The 27,211-nt window shown below is 45.4% G+C and overlaps 1 protein-coding gene across 1 annotated transcript in view; it reads right to left on the reverse strand.

The window, feature by feature from the left end:
* Window positions 1-11,845: 11,845 nt before the first annotated feature.
* Window positions 11,846-27,211, reverse strand: part of LOC148535200 (uncharacterized) — a 48,254-nt gene continuing 32,888 nt past the window's right edge. Inside the window, exons 9-18 of the mRNA XM_088464402.1 lie at window positions 26,967-27,101; window positions 25,795-25,929; window positions 24,623-24,757; window positions 23,560-23,697; window positions 20,834-21,399; window positions 20,159-20,302; window positions 18,966-19,098; window positions 16,724-17,029; window positions 15,001-15,098; window positions 11,846-12,007 (exon numbers count right to left, since the gene is read on the reverse strand). Of these exons, the coding sequence (XP_088320528.1) occupies window positions 11,846-12,007; window positions 15,001-15,098; window positions 16,724-17,029; window positions 18,966-19,098; window positions 20,159-20,302; window positions 20,834-21,399; window positions 23,560-23,697; window positions 24,623-24,757; window positions 25,795-25,929; window positions 26,967-27,101 (1,952 nt within the window). The remainder of the gene's footprint in view (window positions 12,008-15,000; window positions 15,099-16,723; window positions 17,030-18,965; window positions 19,099-20,158; window positions 20,303-20,833; window positions 21,400-23,559; window positions 23,698-24,622; window positions 24,758-25,794; window positions 25,930-26,966; window positions 27,102-27,211) is intronic.

The following is a 27,211-nucleotide window of genomic DNA, read 5'->3' on the forward strand; positions in this document are numbered from 1 at the left end:
TATTTTAAGTGCATATGGTGGTGGGATTCAGCTCCTCATAACAACAGGTCCTGCCATTGGCTTCAGTATATAGTAGTTGCTGGTGAACATAGGTGGTGTGCTAGCTATCATCATTTTGTCTGTACCTGCTTACAGTAACTGCAGATATTCGTGGCTGATTGCCTTACAGATGGCCAGTTCCCTGCAGCTGATCCTTCTAGCTATTTCTGCCTCCACACAGAGGCTTCTCACTAAACTTGGAGAAATGATGGCTGTGTCTCAGATGAGGTTACTTTCTGCTTGTCTTATAAGAAAGAACAATTTTGGGGCTTATCCTCCTCACCTATAGAAGTGTCTACTCCTATGTTGGATATCCTTTTAAACCCTAGGTGTTCGTAGTCCACTGTGTATTTTCCAAAGTGGTGTTCTACATTTCTAGTGGAGGGATCGAGACTCCAGGCTTTGCCATTCAAATTTTTCATATTTTTTCTCTGCGTGCTCTTGGGAGGATGGATGTCTTCAGGATACCTCATTAAAGCATTCCAAGTACTTTTCTATATGTCTTTGGGTGAATGGGTATGGAACTATGGCCCTGATTCAGACCTGCTAGCTGCCGCAGGCAGTTCGCAGGGTCTGTGGGCGTTTTTTTTTTTTTCTCCAGACCGCTCGCAAAGCTGTGGGTGTCCACCCACAGCTTGTGCGAGCGGGCTGGAGACCGTCTTGACCATCGGGCTTGCGACAAGACCCTGGGATAGGGTCTCGGCTGCCGCAAGCCCGAGTGGACTCCCTGCTCTAATAGAGCAGGAAGTCCACTACTGACATCACTGGTCACTAGTTCCTAGGGGAATGCCTGCGTTTGTGCAGCCATCCCCCCTACCCACCTACAAAACGGGGCGAGCTGTCCCTCACCATCGACGGCCGCCCCGTCTTGTAGCGAGCCCCGCAGCAACTGAAGCTCAGTCGCTCGTCGGGGCTCGCGCATGCGCATGCAGGATGCGGCGTATACACAGGGCCCAAACATCGAGCCACTTGCGAGCGCTGTGCGCTTCCGAGCGGCTCTGAATTAGCCCCTATGGCCCTCATTCAGACCCACTCGCGAGCGGCTGTCCGCTTGCAAGTGGGTTGATGGTCTGCACTGCGCATGCGCACGACGGAGGGAGCTCCGTCGTGCGCATGCGCGAGATGCGCCGAGTGAAGGACTTTCCTTCGCTCAGAGTGTCTCATCAAAGGGGGCGTGCTGTCGATGTTGACTGACAGCACGCCCCCTTTGGTGGGCGTGCCGGGGGCGTGCCTGCCAGACGGAGGCGTTCCCAAGGGAACGCCTACCGTCTGAAGCCGGCCCCACTGACATCACTAGTGATGTCAGTGGGAGTGATTTTGGCTCTGATAGAGCCAAAATCACTCCTGGCCTTGCGGTTGAAAACCTCAACCGCAGGCTGTTGCTCGCAGTGGCGATGGTCGCGATGGTCAAGACCATCGCGACCATCATCCTGCACACTCGTATATGCTGTGGGTGGTGACCCACAGCTATACGAGCGTCCAGGAGGACGCTCCATATTAAAGGAGGTGGGCCCTGATCAGAGCGAGCGCTCTGGTCAGAGTGTCCGGGTCTGAATCAGGTCCTATGTCTTTACTTTCACTGCCTGCTGAGGCCTGGCCGGATTAATAATTTGATACCTCTCATTTTGCTTTCATGTTTCAATATTTACTATTTTTTGTTGTTTATAATATCCTAGTATATATACATTAGTATGTTGCCAAGCTTTATGTCTGTGAATAATGTTTTATCCTTATAGTATGTCTGTGGAAAATGTTTTATCCTTATAATGCAGGGAGCTGGGTTTAGTCTGGCCTACCTAAGGTGAACAATACATTGCCCTTGTTAGTTATGTGTTTTACTATCCTTTATCTGTGTGGGTGGGGGGAGGGTTTATACTAGGTTAGAATAGTGTAGGTTGGTAAGGTGGAACTGGGATCCATGAATGCCTGGGTTGGGGTTAGGCCATACAGGGTCTGGTGTTATAGGGCGGTTTGTTTTGGAAGGTTTTGTTTAGTTTTGATTTTCGACAGATTATTAGAATTTGTTAATTTTATTTAGTACTATTTTTAAATTTTTCTATATCAGGCTTAAGATACAAGGGCCCATATTCAATTTGAGCCGAGCAGCGTTAACTTAACGCGGCCCGGACTTAACACTGGCTTCGCCTGTTTTCCAGGCGTTAAAGTATCGCGCGCGTGTCCGCGTATCCCCGTATTCAATTTGAAAGTAGGCGAAAACGGGTCCCGGCGATACTTGGATTAGCGAAAACAAACGGGAATTTTTGGGAAATAATTGTAGGACCCCCCTAAAGATGTCACTATGGGTACCCCCGTTTTTGCCTGCAGAAAAAAGTCGGGGATTTTAAATAGCCGTGGCTGGTGTTTTTTTCCCCGACATTGAAGAAGTGATGCAGAAGAGCATTTAGCTTTTTTTTTTCATTTTTAAAAGTGGTCCCATCAAATTTGGGGCACATGAAAATGGGTACTAGCATATTTTTAAGTCCCTAAAGGTAATTTAAAAAATTCAGCAAAAATACACCTGCCGCTACTCTGCGCAATAAAAAAACACCTGCCACATACTTGGGGACCCCACCAGTATTAATTCGTTAGTTTGGCTTTTTGTTTGACATTTTTTTTGTCACCCCCAAATTTTTTTAATTTTTTTTATTTTTTTGGCAACATTTAGTTTTTAGGGGGCATTCCCAAAAGTACAGGCTAATTTTTAGAAGCCTGCACCCCTAAACCACAAATCTAAACTTTATTTCACTTGCTATAGTTAATTTAAAAATGATTCTTGTTTTAAAATTGACTCTTTACCCCATTTGCAAAAAAAAACGGGAATTTTCGGGAAATATGCCTGGGACCCCCTTAAAGATGTCCAGACATGGGGGATCACTATGGGTACCCCTGTTTTTGCCTGCAAAAGAAAGTCGGGTTTTTAAATAGCTTTGCCAGGTCTTTTTCCCTGCCGTGGCTATTAGAAACCCCGACTTCCTTCAGTATTTAAAAATGGGGGTACCCATAGTGATCCCCCATGTCTACACATCTTTAGGGGGTCCCTAGAATATTTCTCAAAAATTCCAGTTTTTTAACCTGTAAAATTTTTTTTTAAACATGTACAAAAAAAATTACATAAGGTCTCCCCCCAAAAACCAAACCAGCCCCAGGCTTGCCAGCCAGTGGTGGTTTCTAAAAATACGGGGAATAAAATGTGTAGGGTTCCACTGTATTTTAGAAACCAACACCAGGCTGCAGGGACTAGTGCTGGTTTTAAATATAGTAGGCAAAAAAGACCAGCACCAGACCCAACCGACTGGGGTGTAATGCCACAGCCCGGAGACCCAATCACCGGGGCTCCAGGTCCAAAGCATTACACCCCAAGTCAGTCAGCGGAAGCCAGTGATCTTAGGGGAGTCGAGGACCCCCCAAAAAAGGGTCCCCCCTCTCCCGAGCACCACAGGCTTATGCTGAAGCCTGGAGCTCATCCCCATACCCCTGGAGTGGTGGGTATGGAGGTAATACTTTACAGTGGAACTACAAGTGCCAGCAGACATGCGGCACCTGTATTTTCACTGTAAAATAAATAGATAAAAAAAGACAAAACACACACTCTTGCATCTCTTCAGATCTGTGTCCATTGGGAAGAAAGATACAATGTATGACTTAAACTTAGGATCGAACATGGTTTGCCAAAATGTGTTGCTCAGATTGGAAGATACTGACACCCTTGGATCCTGGCGAATCAAGTAAAGGACTTGATCTACAAGTCCGACATACTTAGCAGAATCACTTCATTTCAGCGCCTCCTTCAGTTTCTCAAGCTGCTTTTCTAACAGTCTAATGAGGGGAATTACCTGACTCAAGCTGACAGTGTCTGTACTCACTTCACAGGTGACTACTTCAAAGGGTTTCAGCACTCTGCACAACACAGAAAGTATTTTTCACGGAGCTTGATTAAGGTACAGTCCCCCACCTCTTCCTATGTAATACTTTGTTGTGTAGCTTTGGATGGCTTTTTGCTGTTCCTCCATCCTCTTAAGCATAAAAAGGGTGGAGTTATACCCTCATAACTACCTCTTGCTTCAGCTGGTGACAGGGCAAGGTCAACATTTGTTGTAGGTGCTGCAATCTTCTACATGCACCTGCTTGTTACAAGTCGCGGTTACGACTTATCTCCTTCAAGCAGATTACAAAGTCAGGACGGGGTAACTATGGTTTCTTCTGTTGCTAGATGATTGGCACGCCTCAGGAAGTGATGTATCATCCTCAGTGCAGCAAGATTGGTCAGTCCTACTATTTGTACACACTGGACTTTTGCCGCCTTGCCAACTAGAGCAGTCCTGTGGGTTCACTTGGCTCAGCGGCATGAGCAGTATCCTGTCAACTCTGCTAGAAGAATCTCTGTCTCTCCGGTTCTATCTCCTAGCTACCTCCAGCTCCTGTGGCTTCTCCCACGGCTCCCTAGCCGCTCCATCAACTCCTGTACTGTGCTCCAGCTTCCTAATACCACCTATGGCTTCCTAGCTGCACCGGCAGTAATGGCCTTCCAAGCCGAATCGGCATTATCGGCAGGTCAATGGATGCTAATTTGTACACAAACTTGCTCAACTTGTACACAAACCAGTACTCTAACTTATGTATTGTCCATCAGGACTTTGGATGCTAAATTGTATCAACCTGTACACACACTTGTACTCCAATCTATGTAAATTCCATCAGAACTGTGGATGCTACTTTGTACACTAGACTGTACACAAACTTGCACAACGTGTACACAAACTTGCACTCTAATTTATGTACTGACCGTCAGGACTTTGGACGCTAATATTGTACACTACTTGTACACAAACCAGTACTCAAATCTGTGTACTACTTATAAGGACATTGTATCTGGTTCACTGTTCAAGCCACAACATCGACTCTCAAAGCCAAATCAATTGTCAGACTCTTCAGCATCGGCTCCAAGCCACACCATTGGCTCTCAAAGCCAACTCAAATATTTACTTCTCCTCAGCATGGGCTCCAAGCCACAACAACGGCTCTCAAAGCCAAATCAATTATCTAACCCTTCAGCACGGGCCTCAGGGAACCTTTTCTACTCTTATAATCATACTCCATTCCTACTGTTGCTCTCACCATCAAATCCTTTTGCTACTCCATGTGAATTGCTACTACCTCGAGCTGTAAGTCCAGGCGTCCGCCTAAGTACCGGTGAATGTATCCCAGTTCTAAGGGAACAACGGGCGGTTGTTATTGGCAGAACATTTCGCTAGCCTGGTTCTAGACTTTTCACATGGAGTAAGCATTGGATATCATAACATTATAGTCGGCCCAAGAAATACAGTTTCAGAGTACAGTCATGGAACCAGGGCAGAGCATTGCCCAGGCACTCGGTGCTCAAATCCAAACCAAACCCAGAAGGTCCAGAATCTTTCTCTACAGGTTGAAGAAAGTCGACCTTCTGCAGTATCTGAGAATCCAAAGTGAATTTGCTGGATCGGTTTACCAGAGATCGCTGGCAATTCCTCAATTTCCGCGAAAGCTGCAAGTTTTATTTCAGGCTCAGTCCTGTTTCCTCTGGGACAGAATCACAATGAGTAGGACTGGTTATCTCCTTACTCCAGGGAGATCCACAAACTTGGGCCTTCTCTACTCACGCAGCACTACAGTCAGTTAATGCCTTTTTCACTGCCATGGGTCTATTATATGATGACCCCGATAAACCTGCTTTAGCGGAGTACAAGTTACATTACCTTAAACAGGGTCAGGAGGCAGCGGAGGACTATTCTTCTGAGTTCCGCAAATGGGTTACTGACTCTGGATGGAACGTTCGGCTTTGTGCAGTCAATATCGTTTGGGCCTCTCCGACGCCATTAAGGATATCCTCGTCCAACATCCTCCTGCTGACACATTGGATGACCTCATGCAGAAGGCTATTAGGATTGGCCGATGTCTCCGGGAACAGAGATGGGAACAAAAGTTCCCCACAGGTTCACCCCGCTCTCTTTCATGGGTTCCGGCATCTGACCCAGAGGAGCTTATGCAAATTGGTCACCTGGTGTAAGACGCAGGCAACATTCCCTGGGCCTTTGTATGTACTGTGGAGACAAGGGACATGCTGTAAACAACTGTCCGCTCAGACCAGTAAAAGGCAAGGCCTAAATGTTCAGGAGGAATTACATTTAGGCCTAGTTCCTATTTCCTCCAAAAATTTGGTATTAGTCCCAGTGACTGTCCAACTCCTCAAATCTACTCATGCCACTTCAGCATTTCTGGATAGTGGGACAGCTGGTAATTTTGTGGATTTTCATTTCTTTCAAACCTTGGGTGTTCCCGCCATTCCTTTAGAACAAGAGATCCTGGTCTGCGGACTGGATGGGAGTTTGTTTTCGCGTGGTCATACCAAATTCAAAACACCTCCTCTCCACATGATGGTTGGAGTTCTACACTCGGAAGAACTTTCTTTATATCTTCTCCAATGTTCTTTGGCCTTGGTCATTCTGGGTCTCCCATGGTTAAGGGATCATAATCCCATCATCGACTGATCCTCCAGAGAGATAATTAACTGAAGTCCGGCTTGCCATGTCCATTGGTTGGCCATTCCAGTCCGATCAATTCTTCCTGCGGTTGTTGAACCATCTCCCACCATTCCTCTCCAATACCGTGACTATGTTGAAGTTTTTTCCAAACAGTTGGCAGATGTTCTTCCTCCTCATCGGTCCTATGATTGTGCAATCAACCTGGTTCCCGGTGCTAAACTGCCTAAAGTTCGGTTGTACTATCTGTCAATACCTGAGGATAAGGCCATGCGAGAATACATCAAGGACGCTTTAGCTAAAGGGTTCATTCACCCATCAAAATCACCATTGGGTACTGGCTTCTTCTTTGTTGAAAAGAAGGATGGGACCCTTTGTCCCTGTATTGACTACAGAGGCCTCAATAACATCACCATAAAAAATTCATATCCGCTACCTCTCATTTCTGTACTATTTGACCAGCTGCGCCAGGCTAACATCTTTTCCAAAATCGACCTTCGAGGAGCTTAAAACTTGATTCATATCGAGAGTGGGGATGAGTGGAAGACTGCCTTCAGTACTCACTTGGGTCATTATGAGTACTTGGTCATGCCCTTTTGACTATCTAGTGCCCCGCAGTCTTCGTTGTGTACCTGGACGACATTCTCATTTTTTCCCAATCGATAGACCAACATCATCAGCACGTACGTTTGGTCCTTCAAAAATTGTAAGAAAATCATCTGTACGCCAAACTGGAAAAATTTGATTTTGATGTCACCCAGATCTCTTTTTTAGAATATGTAATTTCACCCCAAGGATTTGCAATGGATCCTGGTAAAGTTGAGGCCATACTGAAGTGGGTCCAGCCAACCTCACTAAAGGCAATCCAATGTTTCCTCAGCTTTTCCAATTTTTATCGCCGATTCATAATGTTTCATAATGATTCATATAAATTGTTATAAATAGGAACCAATGGACCTCTATAGAAACTTTATCTGACAGACCTTACCACTACCCTTATTTAGGTAAAGATAAATAGCTGTTCCTGTCTGCTACTGGTTGTTTCCAAAGCTTACTGCTTATTGGCACAAGATGTTAATAGTGCATACACCTTGTGGTTAGATCTGCTGTGCTCCAAGGCATAGGGGACTATTTATGATTACATAATTCCCCCGCCAGTGCCACTCACCTCTCTTCCGGCCGGTCTCCATCCCAGTGCCCTTCCCCCACATCCACCAGTTCCACTCACCTCTCTCCCGGCCGGTGTCCGTCCTAGCGTCCTTCCCCCACCGGCTGCCAGTGCTACTCACGTCTCTCCCAGCCGGTGTCTGTCCCAATGCCCTTCCCCCTCTGGCCACCAGTGCCACTCATCTCTCTTCCAGCCGTTCTCCGTCCCAGTGCCCTTTCCCCACCAGCCCCCACTACCACTCACCTGTCTCCTGGCTAGTGTCCATCCTAGCACAACACTGACACAGCTTCCCCCTCGGTTACCACTGCCACTGATGTGAAGCAACATACGAGGACCTGCATGGAGCCCAGAGCCGCCAGGGGTAAGGAAGGAGAATCAGCTAAAGGGATCTGAATAGATCCCTGTGCTGTGCAGTGTAAACAGCAGCCTGTGAAGGTTATCGGGGGCTGAACACCACTTGAAAGTGGCATTCGGTAACACCATGAAGTTCTGAAAAACATGCTTTTTCGGAACTCGATGTATGGTCCTGACACTTATTTTTTTACAAAATTTAGTGAAAATGTTAATTTTCACATGCTTTTGTGAAAAATAAGTGATGATGAATAGGCCCAATAGGGACCTCTGCTCCCAATTTAAAATATATAAATTGGTTAATTATTATAAAACTGCCAACTTTTATTGCTGCAAATATATAGTTTTATAAATAAAAACACATAATTGTATCAATGTCAATGCCATGAAAGTTTACAAATGACAAAAAATTACCAGTGAACATATAAAAATTTTTTTTATTGATACTTTGAAAAAAATAATCCTAAAACAAACAAAGAATTACAACAGACAGATTGTCCTGCACAGAATAATAAATACAATCTTAGGCAAATATTCAGGACTCCTTTCACTTATTTCTTTTTGTATTACAGTAACCACAATCAGGGGCGTCGAGAGGGGGGAGGCGTGTACAGATTACCTGGGGGGCACGGCGGGGGCCCGGGTCCGACGCCGCCCCCCCTCCCTCACAGCAGCCCAGCACACAGCGTGTGCTGAGCTGCAGTTGGAGACTGCTCGTGGCTGCTGAGCAGCAGCCACAGCAGTCTCCTATGCCTGTGCGGGGGACGATCACACTGATCGCGCCCCCCCTGGCTTTGCGCTGGGCTGAGGGGGCTCAGAGCGGCCCCCTCCCTGGCGCGCAGCGCTACTTCGAGGCGCAGCAAATCTTTTTTGTTTATTTTTTTCCGGCAAGGGGGCGTGGCCACGCCTCCCGAGATTAGGCCACACCCCCTATTACCGGGGCCCGCCTTGGCTCTTGGCGACCCTGACCACAATATATCTGATAGAATGATGTAAACTCTAATCTCACAACAATACTATTACTGAGTTAGCGTCACAGCTCAGATTTAAATTATACCAATTTTTATTTGCAAATAAAACTGCTTTAAGTATACTGCTTGTTGGTTATTTGCTATATTGTACCATATATCATAATGGGATGTAGTGTGACTGGTGGCTGCGATGCTGCCAGTCTAAATCCTGACAGGGAATACCCTATCCCTATCGGGATACCAATCATCAGAAAGCCGCTGTCTGTATTTTGACAGGGAGCATCCCGAAAGCCGGCATTACATACCAATTCCTATCAGAATTATTGAATGAATGTATGATTGAATGAATGTATGACAATTATTATTAATAATAATAATAATAATAATAATTATTATTATTATTATTATTATTATACAGCACTTTTCTCCCACTAGGACTCAAAGGGCCCGATTCAGACCCACTCGCGAGCGGCTGTCCGCTCGCAAGTGGGTCGATGTTATGCACTGAGCATGCGCACGACGGAGGGAGCTCCGTCGTGCGCATGCGCCAGACGCGACGAGCGAAGGAAAGTCCTTCGCTCGTTGTGTCCGATCAAAGGGGGCGTGCTGTCAATGTTGATTGACAGCACGCCCCCTTTGGTGGGCGTGCCGGGGGCGTGCCTCCCTGACGGGGGCATTCCCACGGGAACGCCTCCCGTCAGAAGCCGGCCCCCTGACATCACTAGTGATGTCAGTGGGAGTGATTTTCGCTCTGATAGAGCCAATATCACTCCGGAGCTTGCGGTTGAAAACCTCAACCGCAGGCTCCGGCTCGCAATTTCGATGGTCGCGATGGTCTCGACCATCGCGGCCATCAAAAAGCACGCTCGTATAGCCTGTGGGTGGTGACCCACAGCTATACGAGCGTCCAAGAGGACGCTCCATGAGAATGGAGCCCGGCCCTCATTCAGAGCGTGCGCTCTGCTCAGAGCGTACGGCTCTGAATGAGGGCCAAAGTTCTTTACATTTGCCATTAAAAAATACAAGATAAAAAAAAAACAGAATAGAGAACTACTGTAAGCATTTGGGTTGTACTTTTTTAGAAAGAGGAGTGGAGGCCTCTTGGACTATGGGCCTGATTTAGAGATGTGCGCAATGCCGATATTTACGCAGTTGAGTGATTATCAGTAAACTGTACATGTGTCTAAATCGCACTGTGCATGCGTGAAGGTACATTACTGAAGTCGCTCGCAGCTAATTTTTACTCGCAATGTTATTAACAGACAGGGAGCATTTGGGGGAGGTGATGGGGAGTAGCGGCAAAAACTGCAGCGTGTTGTGACCATATGTCTCAGCCTGCGCCTGCGATCCCGTACGCAATATAAATGACTCCGGTGTCTCAGTTCATTCTGCTCAATCATAGAGTTATTCAGGAGACTGATAATAGAATGACCTGTGACTGATGCTGCATCTTTGTACACAGATACTTAGATTTGGAAAGCTGCAGGTGGGAGTCTCCATACAGTCCTCGGGGTCTGTGACATTAGCATACATCACACAGTAGCTGCGTATGGGATCATAGCTGTGGTGGCATTAGTGTTTCTCTGACTCAGGCCTAATGCGAGGTAGCGAGTTCCATATAGTGCAGGTTAGAATGTGGGATAACACATATAAGGATCATCATAGACACTAGTAGGACATGTGCAACTGGATCTAAACTGTATAAGAAGACAATAAATAACTGGTAATAAATAATCCTACATAATCTCAGTCTGCAAATTGCCATACACAGCATCTACATGGGTGATTATCACAGCATGTAATGCACATCAGCATTTTACTAGTCACTGAATGGCCTCTCTGCCTTGTGGTACTCAGGGGTGCTGTGAGGGGGGGAGCAGGTACTGTTTACATGGGCCTGGTCTTGCTGAAGGGGCCCGGATCTGCCTTTCCCCCCTCCCCTCCTGTCAGTGGCAGCAGATCTGGGCTGCAGTGAGTAGAGAGAAACTACTGCTGTCGCTGAGTGCAGCAGCCATCTCCTCTGCATACACCAGATAGGAGGGGGGAGAGCAATCGCACTGACTGCGCCCCCCCTGTAGCTGATCCTGGGTGAGGGGCAAAGTGGTGCCCCCTTGTGGAGCATGCAGTGTTATACTTTCATTTTTATTTATCTTTTGCAGAGGGTGTGGACATGTCTCCTTACATTAGGCCCGCACGCCCCCTGTCATTACCCGGGCCTGCCCAGGCTCACTACTGCCCTGGCTATACTTCACACCAGTCATCAAAAGTCCTATCCTGCCCACACTATTTCTACACTATGATTACTGTCCATGACATAGGAATTCAATGTTAAAAGTTAACTTACAGTACATCAGTTTACAAAAATTATAAAGGAACAAACTGCATTTCTGTTGTGTATATGAATAATACAATAATTTATTGGCAAGATATTGGTTACCAAATGTTGGTAAACAAAATAAATGTGTCCACGTTCTCCTGGTCTGTCACATCACTGGGGTCCTATAGATTTGGATTGGGACCCCTGGGGTTAGCTGTTAGTAGGAGAGTAGACAATCAGTGACAATGGTATGGTCACACGATCAGCTTCCTCAGCATCTTGTCCATCAGGCCATTCACTTCCATGTTGTGTATTTGAATAATATAATAATTTATTGGCAAGATAATGATTACCAACTGTTGGAAACAAAAAATTATGTCCACATTCTCCTGGTCGGTCACGTCACTGGGGCCCTGTAGATTTGGATTGGGACCCTGGGGTTAGCTGTTAGTAGGAGAGTAGACAATCAGTGACAGTGGTATGGTCACACGATCAGCTTCCTCAGCATCTTGTCCGTCAGGCCATTCACTTCCATGATGTGCTCCAGATGTTTCATGTACCGTCCTCGATCTTTGAGGAACAGAGGAATTCTGGAAGTGTGACAGACGGCAAATCGCTTCAGCCGAGTTATATCCTCATAAGACACCTTGGAGAAGAATCACAATATTGTAGTTAGATAAACGTACAGTAAGACTTCATATAAAGGGACTAGAAAGTAATCACATACTTTGGCATTTTTCACATTTTAATTTCTTCCATCATGAAATTAAAATGAATTTATTCTGTGATTCTTATCACTAACCAACAATAAAATACTCTGTAATGTAAGAACTCTCCTCTAACACACTTTAATTATAAATGAGACAGATAAAACATAAATATTCACCCTCTTTATCAATACTTGGTGCCAGCACTTTTAGCTGTAATTACAGATGTGAGTCTATATGGACCTGCTTTGCACAAGGTGCTAAAAGCTTTTTATTGCCAATGAATATGTATAAAAGTTACAAATGTTAAGACCAGCGGTGGATTGGCCATAGGCATAAACAGGACAGCTTGGAGCAATTACATTTTTATACATAAACATACCTCCCAACTGTCCCGCATCCAGCGAGACAGTCACATTTTTCTGGAACTGTCCCGCTGTCCCACCCGCGAGCTGCAGTATCCCGTGATGGGGGTGTAGTTGGAAGTTGGCATCTGTTCACCAGTATTCGGAGAGTCTGGGGGCTGCCCAGCATCTCAGAGAGTGCTGGGCACGCCCCCATAGGGACATAAACGGGGGATGCAGCGAGACTCCACCCCATTTTACCAAGGCTTCTCCCCCTTTCCCCGAAGCCACTACCCTTATTGGCTGCGCTTGCCTACGGCGCACGAATTGTCCCTCTTTGCATATATGTTTTTATCTATGTTGTTTTGCCTAATCTGGGTGGCCAGGGCACATCAGGACCTTGCTTATAGTGGCCGGCTTTGACATAGATTTGTGTCCTGGTGGCTGGCCCCTCCCCAGGGACCATCTACATTAGTCTATAATATGTGGTGTGGATCAGTCCAGGGCCAGCCACCAAGGGGGATGGGGATGGGGGATGGGTTGGAGTGGGATGAAATGGCGTGTGGGAGGGGTTATCAAAGTTGAAGGAGCAGGCAGCAGTCAGAGTGGAGGGCAAGGAAGTGGAAAGAGGGTCGGGGCTGATGAAAGTGTGGGGCAGTCCAGACTGAGGTAACCCTGAATATGCCAGGCCCCTTTACTAGTTTAAAAAGACTGGCACCATCGCTGACCTGATGGCTCCTGCATTTGGCTTACAGGGCTTCCTGGAAAGGCACCTTGCAGCCAGGAGTTCCACTAAGATGTTCCCGGCTGCCAGAGCCCTGGTTTCACTCCAAATGTGCAGGTGGCAAGGCCAGACATGGGTGTATTATTGTTCTGCTGATGCTGACTGCCTCCCAATGCTATCACCATGTACAGATAGAATGTCATTTGGTTCCTATAGGTTGGGTATTAGTATTAGATAAGTAAAATTTCGACACTCAGAATGGGGACAGTATCAGGTCGAAACTAATGCTGCCCTGTTAATAATGTGATTTTAACAGTGTCGGCTTTACAACTTAAAACGTGTTGATAACGCGTCACGTTTGTCATGTACTAACATCTAAGAAATAATTAGATGATTTACTTGATAAATGTTTATTGTATATTTGAATGTTTTAATTGGGGAAGAGTAGCTACAAGCATAACAATGGCAGCACTAACATAGCTTTTTCAACAGTAAACCAGTAAAAATAGAGACATAACGCTATCAGCACACATGCATAACGCTATCAGCACACTATGGGCCTCATTCAGACCCGGTCGCAAGCGCTGAGCGCTCGCAACTGGGTCGATGTTTGCCCACTGGGCATGAGCACGTCGGAGCCGGCTCCAACGTGCGCATGCGCGAGACCCGGCCAGCGACGGCCACTCCGTCGCTCCGAGTCTCGCACTAAAGGGGGAGAGCTGTTGATGTTGATTGACAGCTCGCCCCATTTGGAAGGCAGGCCGGGGGGGGTGGCCGGCCAAACGGATGCATTCCCGACAGAATGCTTGCCATTTGGGGCGGCCCCACTGACATCAGCAATGATGTCAGTGGGAAGCTTCCTGCTCGATCAGAGCAGAAAGCTCGCTGGGGCTTGCGAGTGCCGAGACCCAACCTTAGGGTCTCGTCGCAAGCCCCGATGGTCGCGATGGTCCTGACCATCGCGACCATCACCCTGGTCGTTCGCTAAGCTGTGGGTGGTAACCCACAGCTTAGCTAGCGAGCAGGAGGCCACACTTCAAGGTGCAAGCGACAGCCCTCAATCAGAGCGAACACTTGCATCTAACGACCGGGTCTGAATGAGACACTATATGCTATAGGCACCTCCTTCTACAGTAAGACATGGAGTCCCATACTGCAGCCTGTTACTGGGCAGCTCCAGCTCCTGTCCAATACGATGCAGTCAGACAATACTGCTCCCTCTATACAGTATCAGGGACAGACATCCTTTAAAAATTCCTTCCTACCTCGTTACAGTGATTGTGCATTGTGTTACTCTGGGCCTAATTCACAGATGTATGCAAAGCCAATGGTTTATATACATCTCCGATGGTGTGATACCTGCGCATGCACAGATGCTGCACTGACATGTGCAGGTCTCATTCTGCAAGATCACTCTCAGTGCCCTGTGCGCAGCAGCCTGTAGTCATTGGGGGTAGTGACAGGCAGCTTTGCAGAAATCAGAGGAGTGTCACCCCCATTTTCTGGGTGTTCTCAAGCCAGATGCTGCGGAACTTAACTGACTTCAGCAGCGTGAATTCCCCGGTCATCCTGAGGATCCAGAGGGTTACTCAGATAACCGATGTTTACGCAAATGATTGTATGCTGCATCTTCAGATGTAGCAGTGGATCAGAGAAGCCAGCAGGAGGCATCTATTTACACAGGACGCCTCCTGCAGCATTATCATATTATCACACATGTACACACGTCTTTGTACACAGCGGCTGTGTGATTCGTATACATCTCAGAATCAGGCCCTCTGTCAGCAGTGTATGAATATAAATTATACACAATGATCCTATTATTTCATTACTGAGAGACATACTGATATGATATACAGTATACCTTGCCCATGCATGTTAGCAGGCGGAAATCTATGGTGTCTCTGTGTCTTAGAAGATGTAGAATCCCATCCAGGTAAACTTGATCTTTATTAAAGCAACCTGTGAGGATAAAAAGAAACATTACTATACAAATTACCACAGCATTGACACTATTGGCCAAATGTAATAGGTACTCTGTTTTAGTAACTGAAACTCACAAATTCAATAGCCTGCGAACTTTTCAGCTCGAGGCTACTGCATTTGCGAGTTTAGGCAAGTTTAGGACTATGTAAACTGACACCTTTTAATGCGAGTAGCATTAAAAGGTGCGAGTTTTAGAGAAGCCATCACAGATCAGTGAGATCCGTGATGGCTTCTGTGTGTGTGTAAAAAAAAAAACGTGCACCCCCTCCCCAAAAGCATAACCAGCCCCGGGCTTTATAAAGCCTGTTCTGGTTCTAAAAATACAGGGGTCAAAATGCGTGGGGGGCCCCTGTATTTTAAGAACCAGCACAGGGCTTTGTTGAGCTGGTCCTGGTTCTGGAAAATCAGGGGACAAAACGAGTAGGGGTCCCCTGAAAATTCCAGAACCAGCATCGAACGCTGTCTAGCGGGGGGATAATGCCACAGCCAGGGAAAACCTAGTCAGTTCAGGCCGGGGATCCCTGGGGAGTTGAGTACCCCCCCAATAAAGGGGTACCCCTCTCCAGGGCACCCCAGGCCTAGACTGATAGCCCGGGGCTATCCCCGGAACCCTAGGGCGGTGGGTGCCGGGTTGATAGTGTAAAGTGTAAAATTAAAGTTTCCATATTATCTTTGGTTGTAGAACCACAAGTACCAGCAAGCCTTCCCTGCATGCTGGTATTTGGAGAACCACAAATACCAGCATGCGGGGCATTACGGGCACGCTGGCACTTGTAGTTCCACAACTAAAGATATACGTAAATAAACAAACATACACCGTGAAAGTATAATTTTAATAAAACATACATGCACACTCACACTCACACATACTCACCTATGCATGGATATGTGCATGTTTCTGTGTTAATCTGACCTGCTCAGGATGTACTCGCTAGCCTGAAGCAGGTCTATTATTTGGGGACTTTCGGTAATCTTTTTTTTGCGAGTCTGAAACAGACACTCTAATACATTGGGCGTTGATTGTTTTCAATGTGAAAACATCTGGATGTGAGTTTGAAAATGGAGAGTTTTAGTAACTCTGAAAAATGCGAGTTTTAGTGAACAGACACCCTATTACATTGGAGAGTTGTGAAAAATTGCGAGTTTAGCACCAAACTCGCAATTTACCAAAACAGACTACCTAGTACATTTGGCCCTATATATCAGTAGCCTAAAATCTCATTATAAAACATGTATTTGTGCCCATTATATAAAATGGCCAAGATGGAGCTACAGCCTAAGATCATTACAACGTGATGAATGGTTAAATATTTTAGGTTCTATGTAAACTTACACTGTGTAAAATGATGGAGCACATTCCCTTCTACACTCATAGGGGTATATTTACTAAGCTGTGTTTTTTTCTTCAAAACCTCAGATTATTAGTGGTTTTGTCTGTAGAATTTAAAAGTGGAAATAATATTAAATGCAAAATCATCTGTGTTTTGCGCAAATCATATTATTGCCATGTTAAATCCTCCCATTGGAAAGTGTCTGTTAGAAAATCAACTTCTTGGTTACTTTACCAGACCATGTCTATGGAATAGAAAGTTCTCAGTTACCTGGCTGGGATGTGTCAGAGCAGCCTCTCTTTGCTCGCATACAGTAATCCCACCTTGTGTTAGGGTCTTCCACAAACTGAGCCACATCCTGGAACAGCTCACAGAATGACATGCGGCTGGCTTGGTAGACTGTATAATAGAGCAGTGCAGCTCTCCACAGGAAAGGGTCTTTGTCACACAAGACACTGTGGATGCTTGCCAGGCCTTCTTCAGTGGGATTGACAGGCTTTAGATCATATGTGTCACGCCCAGCGTTGTCATACCATGGCTGCTGCCTGTTGTTCACTGACCGGAAATAATGGGTGCCTGCATTCACACAAGAAACATGACATGTAATACAGCTTTTTCTATAATCTTTAAAATGGAAATGAAACCTGGTGAATGGATAAACTCACAAGTGTATATATATATATATATATATATATATATATATACACACACACATACATACATACATACATACATACATACATACAATTTCACTGATCAGCACTCCCACAATTTGTGTACTTACCAGCATGTGCCAGTCAAAGTAAAGAATGATATAGATGCACATTTGTAAACTTTTCAAAAAGATACTAAAGACAGCCAATAGATCTCCGATGTTTCGGGACTTTAATCACCCGTTTTCAAGGAATAGAATTCCATAGTGTCTTCTTGAAAGTTTTAAAACTAAAACTAGGCTACAATGGGTAAATGCAGTTCCAGAGCTTGGTAAAACTGATATCCTGGCAGTCCTCATAGAAACATATGGGGTCTGCTTCCCCCCTGAAATAGGGTGACTGGAAATATCTGCTGCAGTCCCTCCACGGCACATGTGGGGGATACTTAATATTTGTAGGTACCCCCTGAAAACACCCGCAAATATTATTTGATAAAAAGGCTCCTATATATTTTACGGGATCGGTATGAAATACCGCCGGGTCAAATCCCAACACCGGAAGACCGGCAACAGAAGATCCCGATAGTTAAGTATTTTGACTATTACTAACCCTACCCCCCTAACCCTCTCTTAGGAGTGCCTAACCCTAACCTACCCCCCAAGTGCCTAACCCCACCTGTAAGAGCCTAAACCTAAGCCCCCCTTCCCCGCAGCCTAAACCTAAGTCTTCTGGGGGGTGCCTAACCCTAACTTCCCCCCCGGGGGTGCCTATCCCTAACCCCCCTTACCCTAGCCTAACCATAACCCTCCCGCGGGGTGCCTAACCCTGAGTTCCCCCCGGGAGCCCCTAATATAACCCTCCCCCCCGCGCGGCTGTCCAAACGAAGGTAAGCCGGGCGTCGGGCTCCCGGTGTAGGGATAATGATAGGTGTTGGGATTTTTACGCCTATCATTAGACCCCTGCCGGAATTAGACAGTCGGGAAGCCGGTGTTTGGCGTTTTGATCGTCGGCATCCTGACTGCATCCCGTATTTTACATGGTAAATGTAAACATTGTCCTGACATTTCCACAAGAACAGTGTCTTGATGATTTTATCTATATTATGTGACATCTCATCCCTGTATTATATTCTACACACACTCTGCATTGTGACTTTAGCATTTAGTACAAACATTTTTTACTATGCATTATGCCATTCAGCATCATTTAAACTGATAAATGCAGCAAAGCCCTATCTTGTGTATGCTTAAAAAAAACTAAAACTAAATTGGTAAAACACAAAAATAATATTGTGTGTGAGTGGTGATGGGAACACCTACTGTATCAGTGTTACCGGAGTGCTCGCAAGCAGCAAATCACAAGCGGTTTGGTACATATAGAAACCGTCATCATCATTATCTGTTACTTACACCCACTGCTGGCCGCCTACAGGTGACACGGCTTTCCCTGGTGTATTACTGTCTCTATCTAGCTCTGAATCTGGTCACACTTCTGTGAATACTCCCTTAGTGTACACGGCCTATGTTAGAATGAGAATGGGCCAAACCTATTCCACCTCTTTCGTCATAAGCTGAGGGGCGAGTACTCTGTGTACACTTGGCATAGGGGTGCATTTGTGTGTGCTTGGGTCTGATTGCTTCCATGCACAGTGTAAGGACATGTAAGACACGCCACGCCAACTGACATATAATCCACTCTGCATCAGTCCCATATCTAACACGTTATAAGCCATAGATTTTTTTCTGAATTATGTTCCATCCAATAGGAAATATTTTCTTAAACAATATACTGATAAGGAACCAGAGGTTGGTACAGTGGAAATAAAAGAACAGTGAAAGTAAATCAGCAGAAGCCAGTACCTATTTCATGTCTGAGCATCCCTTCCAGCCAGTGTTCCCGTACAGCGGAAACATTAATGGCCATTGTTGCTCGTCCATTCCTCACACTCATACAGGCTCGTGACAGAATATCACTTGTATGGTCAACAGCGATCTGGAACATGGAGAAGGACACTATCATCTTATGCCGCAGGAATAAAAGGCCGGTAACAGAACACACTTACACACAATACAAGTTATACACTAAAAAACATTGATTTTGAATTTTAAAAATGTGTGTGGCCCTTACTGTATTACAGACATTTTAAAAAGGCCACAAACCATTGGCAGATAATGGACAATAATTAAAAAAATTATATGTGAACAGTTTCAGTACACTGAAAAGCAAAGTATTTTACAGGCCAGGGTTACACACCGGTGTGGCTCATGCATTAATAGGTAAATCATTTCTCAGTGTCATCAGGGTCATGTATAAAATACTGGACTGTTCTGATTGCCTACAATTATGGCTGGCACGGCTGTAAGAGGAGACCTCAGTGACTGAGGATAAGAGATGATAATTGGGACATGTTTAGTAACAGCTTCCAGTGGTGTAAATTCATCACAGACACCCGGAGGCAAGTTATCATTTAGTGCCCCCCTATCCCCCATATTTATAGCCCTAAGTGGAGTGAATATATTATGGGTGATGGAAAAGGTGCCCCTTCAGTACTGGCGCCCGGCGGCAGGCATCTCCATTGTCTCCCATACTTCTGCCCCTGAGAGCTTCATTGATCACAACAGTTTAATGTTTCTCAAGTAACAGTAAGTGTCTCACTATCACACTGCTTCCTGGGTCAGGTCCCTGGTGCACACTGCACATGTGCGCCCCTTACGTCCCTCTTCATAACAATGTGCTAAATAGTAGCCCATAGGCTAATATAGGTAATGCCCCAATAGGCATCACCTATCATGGCCAAGCTTCGCATTTCAGAGCTTGGTAAATCTGGCAGCAGCATTGACATTCATTCCACTCTGCATCAGTCCCATATCTAACACGTTATAAGCCAACAATATCAGAGATATCTGCTGCAATCCCTCCATAGTACATCTAGGGGAAACTTAATATATACAGGTACTGACCTCCTCCCGAAAAATGGCTGTTTTCTGCGAATATTTAGCAGATGTTTAATGATAAATAGGCCCCTTAAGAACAAATGCTTTAGACCACTTACCTCACCCAGGCAGCGTTCTCTCTCCATGTAGTTCTGAATTTGGTGCAGTACCTGACTCTTTGGTAGTATCCGGCCTCCTGTTACTTTCTCAAAGTTTTCATAACTGCCATATTTCATAAGGACGCGCTGCATTATGCCAACAGCCTGTACAAAAAAACAACAAAAAAAATTAATTATATATATATATATTTATATATATATTTATAGTTAGAAACTTTAAAACGTGGACATTTTTAAACGTTTAATACTTCATTATAGAGAGCTCAAATATAAGTCTATCAAGAAATAGTGGAAGGTCCTTTTAGCCCAATGACATATTAGCACCCAAGTTGCGGAAGAGGTCAAGGAAATCTCGATTGCATGTAAGAAGGAGGAGAGCAGTGTACCCTGAGGGGATTGGCAGGTTAGATTGTTGGGTGTTAACCTATGGGATGCAAGGGCTTAGGTAATCCATAAATTGATTGGCTAGAGAGGCATCCTTCCTATTTGCAGTTTCCTAATACAGAAATAGTATAGCTACATTGCCCCCCCCTATATTGTAGTAGCACAGGCAAGTCTCCACATGCATCATTGCTATTCCTGTCTAACCCCCTCTATCTTATAGCTGCACAGGACAATTGCTATTGTATAGGGAAAAAAAGAAAGTACTATAAAAACAAATGCTATGAACTATACCTGTGTAAGAAATTTGTCTGAGGCAATGCTGCACTCTGCTAAGACATCTGGCAATGCAGGACTGGCATACTCAAACTGAGGATTGTACTTGAATGCTGACTTAAAAAACCTAGATTTTTCTTGATGAATATTTATTGGCTTCACAGCATTAAAAATACCATTTATTTTCCCTGAGATGTCTTTTGCTTGTGTCTTAGTGACATGACGATCCTTGCCTCTAGTTGGAATTGGCAAGTCAGGCTTTCTCAAGGGCTTGGTTTTAGGATGGTATGCCAATACTAATCTCTTTCCTGATGCCAAGATGCCCTGTGGATGATTACCACTGGTCTCTCTAGTTACACAGTTATAACTGGACCTGCTCCTATTTGCACATAACGCAGTGTTATGTGAGGAAGCTGGCTTTGGAGGGAGCAAGCTGGTGTGGTGGCTGGTTCCTGCTCTAACTGTGCCTTGTATGACACTCCTAGGCTGTGCTTGGGTGGTTATTGCAGGTGCTAGGGTACGTGCCTTCTCCACATTCAGAGCTGGTCTCTTTGAAAGCTCCTCTCTGGGCCTCTGCAGTGTTTCTATATTAAATATAAGCACATTAATATTATTCATATTTAGATAAAAAAATATGTCAGATATCTTTTGGTGTTTCACTGTGTAATTGAAGAATTAAAAGGTTCTTGTGAGATTTAACCATCTCCTTAGTGACAAAATTGCATATGCACACCAATTCTGTAGCCCTAACATCTGGGTAGCCCATTTACAGTGGAGCCTGTTGAGTTTTCCTTGCAGGACAGTCAGGGAAAGACTCTCTCAGAGAGTATCCCTGCTACAATAAGAACTGCTTTACTCTTGTTGGTACTCAGCAGTCTAGGACAGTAATTGATATCCACTTCCGATTAAGGGCCTCATTCAGACCCACTCGCAAGCGGCTGTCCGCTCGCAAGTTGGTCGATGGTGTGCACTGCGCATGCGCAAGATGGAGGGAGCTCCGTCGTGCGCATGCGCAAGACGCGATGAGCGAAGGACTTTCCTTCGCTCGTTGTGTCTGATCAAAGGAGGCGTGCTGTCGATGTTGATTGACAGCACGCCCCCTTTGGTGGGCGTGCCGGGGGCGTGCCTGCCAGACGGAGGCGTTCCCAAGGGAACGCCTACCGTCAGAAGCCGGCCCTACTGACATCACTAGTGATGTCAGTGGGAGTGATTTTGGCTCTGATAGAGCCAAAATCACTCCAGGGCTTGTGGTCGAAAACCCAGACCACAGGCTTCTGGTCGCTCTGGCGATGGTCGCAATGGTCAAGACCATCGCGACCATCATCCTGCACGCTCGTATGTGCTGTGGGTGGTGACCCACAGCTATACGAGCGTCCAGGAGGACGCTCCATTTTTATGGAGGACGGCCCTCATTCAGAGCGAGCGCTCTGCTCAGAGCGTCCGGCTCTGAATGAGGGCCTAAATATCTAACATGTAAGGAACAGATATGTCCTCATACATCTAGCCTCAATACGCCATGCAGCACGAGATGCCTATAGTGACTGAGCCGCCAGTTCCCATGCAACTCTGCTAGCACTGGGCATCTTTTTTTTGCTGAAAATGCATCTTAATTGCAATGTGATGTGTCTAGTACGCACCAGGAGGCTGTGGTGATTAATTTGATATAAGACACTTGTATATCTGTGTGGAACTTGGCATGAAAAAAGCCACGGATGCTGCATCGTAGCACTTCTTATGCTGATTCAGAGACTCAGTCGCACACAGATATACAAATATTACATATCAAATTAATCAGTACAGTCTCCTGGTGCATCCTAGTCACATTGCATTATGACTAAGATGAATTTTCAGCAAAAAAGACACCCAGCGCTAGCAGAGTCTCAGTGGCAAACGCAGGATTAATAGAGGGGGGTTTCCAAATGCTGGATTTTAGAGCGAGTGTGGCCAGTCCATGAAGAAGGTATAATTAGCACTTATCCAGCTTTAATATGCATCATAAAGTATATTGTGTTGCATAATTCCAACATATACAGGACCACCGATCACAGTATGCCATTAGATGCGGCAGTAGGGCCATCCTGTGTGAGCAGAATATTTTTTATCAGATGTGAGCAAGAGCATGGGAGCATGGGAGCAAGTCTAGGAGTCTGGGGGAGCAGCAGAAGAACCTAGCACTGCCCTGGACATATATGTACATATTGGTCTCCTTATGTACTGGATAGTGTATCATTATACAGTAATAATAATTAACCCTATTGGTGGTCTATAGCAGTGCACCCCTAACAGTGTATGTTTTCCACATCTCCTAGTTGGTGCACAGGTATATTTATTTACTGGCTGACACATTTTAAAAGATCCACAGGTGTTGCTAATCATTTCATTTGTGATACTAAGAAGAACAGGCAGCACTAGTAACATTGTATTCTATTTCTATTGTGGTCATGATGTGTGCTGGGGAGGGGGGTTTCCAGGCAGATGGAAACCCCCCCTGTGTTTGCCTATGAGTCTCACGGGACCTTGTGCATCGAGAGGGGTTGTTTGGTGCAACTGCAGCAAAGATGTATGAGGACACATCTGTATATGTTTAGACCAACTTAATAAAGACCTTAACCAGACTTTATAACCTACAGTACAATGTTTGGTATATAGCAAGTTTACCTACACTTAAAGCCTTAAAATAACTATTTTGGATGGCTTCCCCATTGGCCAGGTAAAAGGCATATGTACCTCCCAACTATACATACCGCCTGCTGTAACTGTGCCTTGTATGGTACTCCTAGGCTGTGCTTGGATGGTTATTGCAGGTGCTAGGAGGGTACGTGTCTTTTCCACTTTTAGAGCTGGTCTCCTTGAAAGCTCATCTCTGAGCTTCTGAAGTCTTTCTGTATTAAATATAACCACATTAATATTTTTCATATATAGATTAAAAATTATGTCAGGTAAATGAATAAATTAAAAAGTTTTTGTGATATTTAATCATCTCCTTAGTGACCAAATTGCAAATTAGCAACATTGCAGGGCCGGTTCCAGAAGTCTGAGCACCCTGTGCCGGCCTGGTACATAGCGCCCTGTAATTGCGCGTGGCTCAGCTGCGCGTGACCAAAATTGGGGGCGTGGCCTCATTTGCATAGATCATGCCCCCTGTGTAATGTTATTTGGAGGCGTGCCCACATAGCATGCCACCAAATAACGTCAGGCTGGGGGTAAAGCTCAGCCCTCCGTCACTGGCTGGGCTTCCCCCAGCTCTCTGCCGTCAGTGAATGGATTCCACGCGCATGCGCGTGGCATCCATTCACACTCCGGGGGTCCGGCACTGCCGCACAGCTGTGGTGGTGGGGGTCCCCAACCTCCCGATTTGTTCACATGCGGGCCACTTCAGCCCATGGGTGGAACAGTGGGACAGTACTGTGTGACCGCACTGGTCAAGCATCCCTAGAGCTGGCCCTGCAACATTGATTCTGGTGCACTGATGCCTGGGTAGCCCATTTACAGTGGAGCCTGTTGAGTTTTCCTTATAGAGCAGTCAGGCAAAGACTCTCTCAGAGGGTATCCCTGCTACAGTAAGAACTGTTTTACTCTTGATGGAACTCAGTGGTCTAGGACAGTAATTGATAACCAAATCTGATTAAGCATCTAACATGTAAGGTATATGTTGAGCATAACGTAAAAAAGAATTTAACTAGATATCATTACCTACAGTACAATGTTTGGTACATACAGCAGGTTTAAATACAGTTTAATCTTTAATATAACTATTTTGGCCCATTGGCCAGGTGAAAGGCATATGTACCTCCCAACTATACATACCTCCTGCTCTAACTGTGCCTTGTATGGTACTCCTAGGCTGTGCTTGGGTGGTTATTGCAGGTGCTAGGGTACATGCCTTCTCCACATTCAGAGCTGGTCTCCTTGAAAGCTCCTCTCTGGGCTTCAGAAGTGTTTCTATATTAAATAAAACCACATTAGTATTTTTCATGTATAAATTAAAAAGTTCTTGTGAGATTTAACCATCGCCTTAGTGACCAAATTGCAAATCAACATCATCAAATCTGGAGCAGTGACATCTGGGTATCCCATTTACAGTGGAACCTGTTGAATTTACCTTCTAGGACTGTCAGGGAAAAACTCTCTAAAGTTGATGAAACATGTGAATGATGGTGCGACATTGTGATGTAATGATATATTGTATTGCTGTACAACCTTCACAAACCATTTGATGTGCAGCACGTCAGATGGGATGATGCAACCACCCAATTCAACAAACAATGGTCAGTGTGATCCATTGCGGATCACAAAATCGGCCAATACTGTGTATCGTATAGTGTTCCCCATAGTCACACAGATAAAATAATTGCTGCTGTTGCATGAATACTTGTTGTGTTACAAAGTGACAACAATGTTCTTACACTTATACACAGAGGGGCTAATTCAGCATTGCATGTAACAAGGCAGCACATGTTCTCACCCTTTTTATTTCTTACTTGTATCTATTGCATACTTGCCTACTCTCCCAAAATGGCCGGGAACCTCCCAAAAATCGAGTGGCACTCCTAGCCCCATGGAAGAGTAGTTAAGTCTCCCGGCCAGTGTCACCTGTCCACACCCACCCGCACCCCCTTTGTCGGCGTCCACTCCCCCTTGCATAACTGGTCGGTCCGGGGGGAGATGATGATGTAGTTTGCTATAAATTGCGTCATCATGGTCCTGCCACTGCCTGCAGAATGCTGATACTCTCGGCTTTAAATAGCAGGGGTGGGGCTACAATAACGCAATCACACTATCATGTCCCCCACCCCGCCATCAAAATAGCGTCCCCCACTGTTGTGATGTCCTGGCTGCCTCTCCCCAAAGGAGGCAGCCAGATTGTTAGCAAGTCTGAGCTATTAGTTGGTGAGAGCTATTTGGGAACATAGCGGCACCTGCTGTTGTGCAAGGGAGATAAGTTTTTAATTAATTTGATACCTCCCTCCTTTACATACCTCCTGCTCTAACTGTGCCTTGTATGGTACTCCTAGGCCGTGCTTGGGTGGTTATTGCAGGTGCTAGGGTACGTGCCTTCTCCACATTCAGAGCTGGTCTCCTTGAAAGCTCCTCTCTGGGCTTCAGAAGTGTTTCTATATTAAATAAAACTACATTAGTATTTTTCATGTATAAATTAAAAGGTTCTTGTGAGATTTAACCATCGCCTTAGTGACCAAATTGCAAATCAACATCATCAAATCTGGAGCAGTGACATCTGGGTAGCCCATTTACAGTGGAACCTGTTGAATTTACCTTATAGGACAGTCAGGGAAAAACTCTCTAAAGTTGATGAAACATGTGAATGATGGTGCGACATTGTGATGTAATGATATATTGTATTGCTGTACAACCTTCACAAACCATTTGATGTGCAGCACGTCATATGGGATGATGCAACCACCCAATTCAACAAACAATGGTCAGTTTGATCCATTGCGGATCACAAAATCGGCCAATACTGTGTATCGTATAGTGTTCCCCATAGTCACACAGATAAAATAATTGCTGCTGTTGCATGAATACTTGTTGTGTTACAAAGTGACAACAATGTTCTTACACTTATACTCAGAGGGGCTAATTCAGCATTGCATGTAACAAGGCAGCACATGTTCTCACGCTTTTTATTTCTTACTTGTATCTATTGCATACTTGCCTACTCTCCCAAAATGGCCGGGAACCTCCCAAAAATCGAGTGGCACTCCTAGCCCCATGGAAGAGTAGTTAAGTCTCCCGGCCAGTGTCACCTGTCCACACCCACCCGCACCCCCTGTGTCGGCGTCCACTCCCCCTTGCATAACTGGTCGGTCCGGGGGGAGATGATGATGTAGTTTGCTATAAATTGCGTCATCATGGTCCTGCCACTGCCTGCAGAATGCTGATACTCTCGGCTTTAAATAGCAGGGGTGGGGCTACAATAACGCAATCACACTATCATGTCCCCCACCCCGCCATCAAAATAGCGTCCCCCACTGTTGTGATATCCTAGCTGCCTCTCCCCAAAGTAGGCAGCCAGATTGTCAGCAAGTCTGAGCTATTAGTTGGTGAGAGCCATTTGGGAACATAGAGGCACCTGCTGTTGTGTAAGGGAGATAAGTTATTTATTAATTTGATACCTCCCTCCTTTACATACCTCCTGCTCTAACTGTGCCTTGTATGGTACTCCTAGGCCGTGCTTGGGTCGTTATTGCAGGTGCTAGGGTACATGCCTTCTCCACAATCAGAGCTGGACTCCTTGAAAGCTCATCTCTGGGCTTCAGAAGTGTTTCTATATTAAATAAAACCATATTAGTATTTTTCATGTATAAATGAAAAAGTTCCTGTGAGATTTAACCATCGCCTTAGTGACCAAATTGCAAATCAACATCATCAAATCTG

This window comes from Taudactylus pleione, unplaced genomic scaffold (genome assembly GCF_031769625.1).
Source record: "Taudactylus pleione unplaced genomic scaffold, aTauple2 ptg000054l, whole genome shotgun sequence".
NCBI lineage: Eukaryota > Metazoa > Chordata > Amphibia > Anura > Myobatrachidae > Taudactylus > Taudactylus pleione.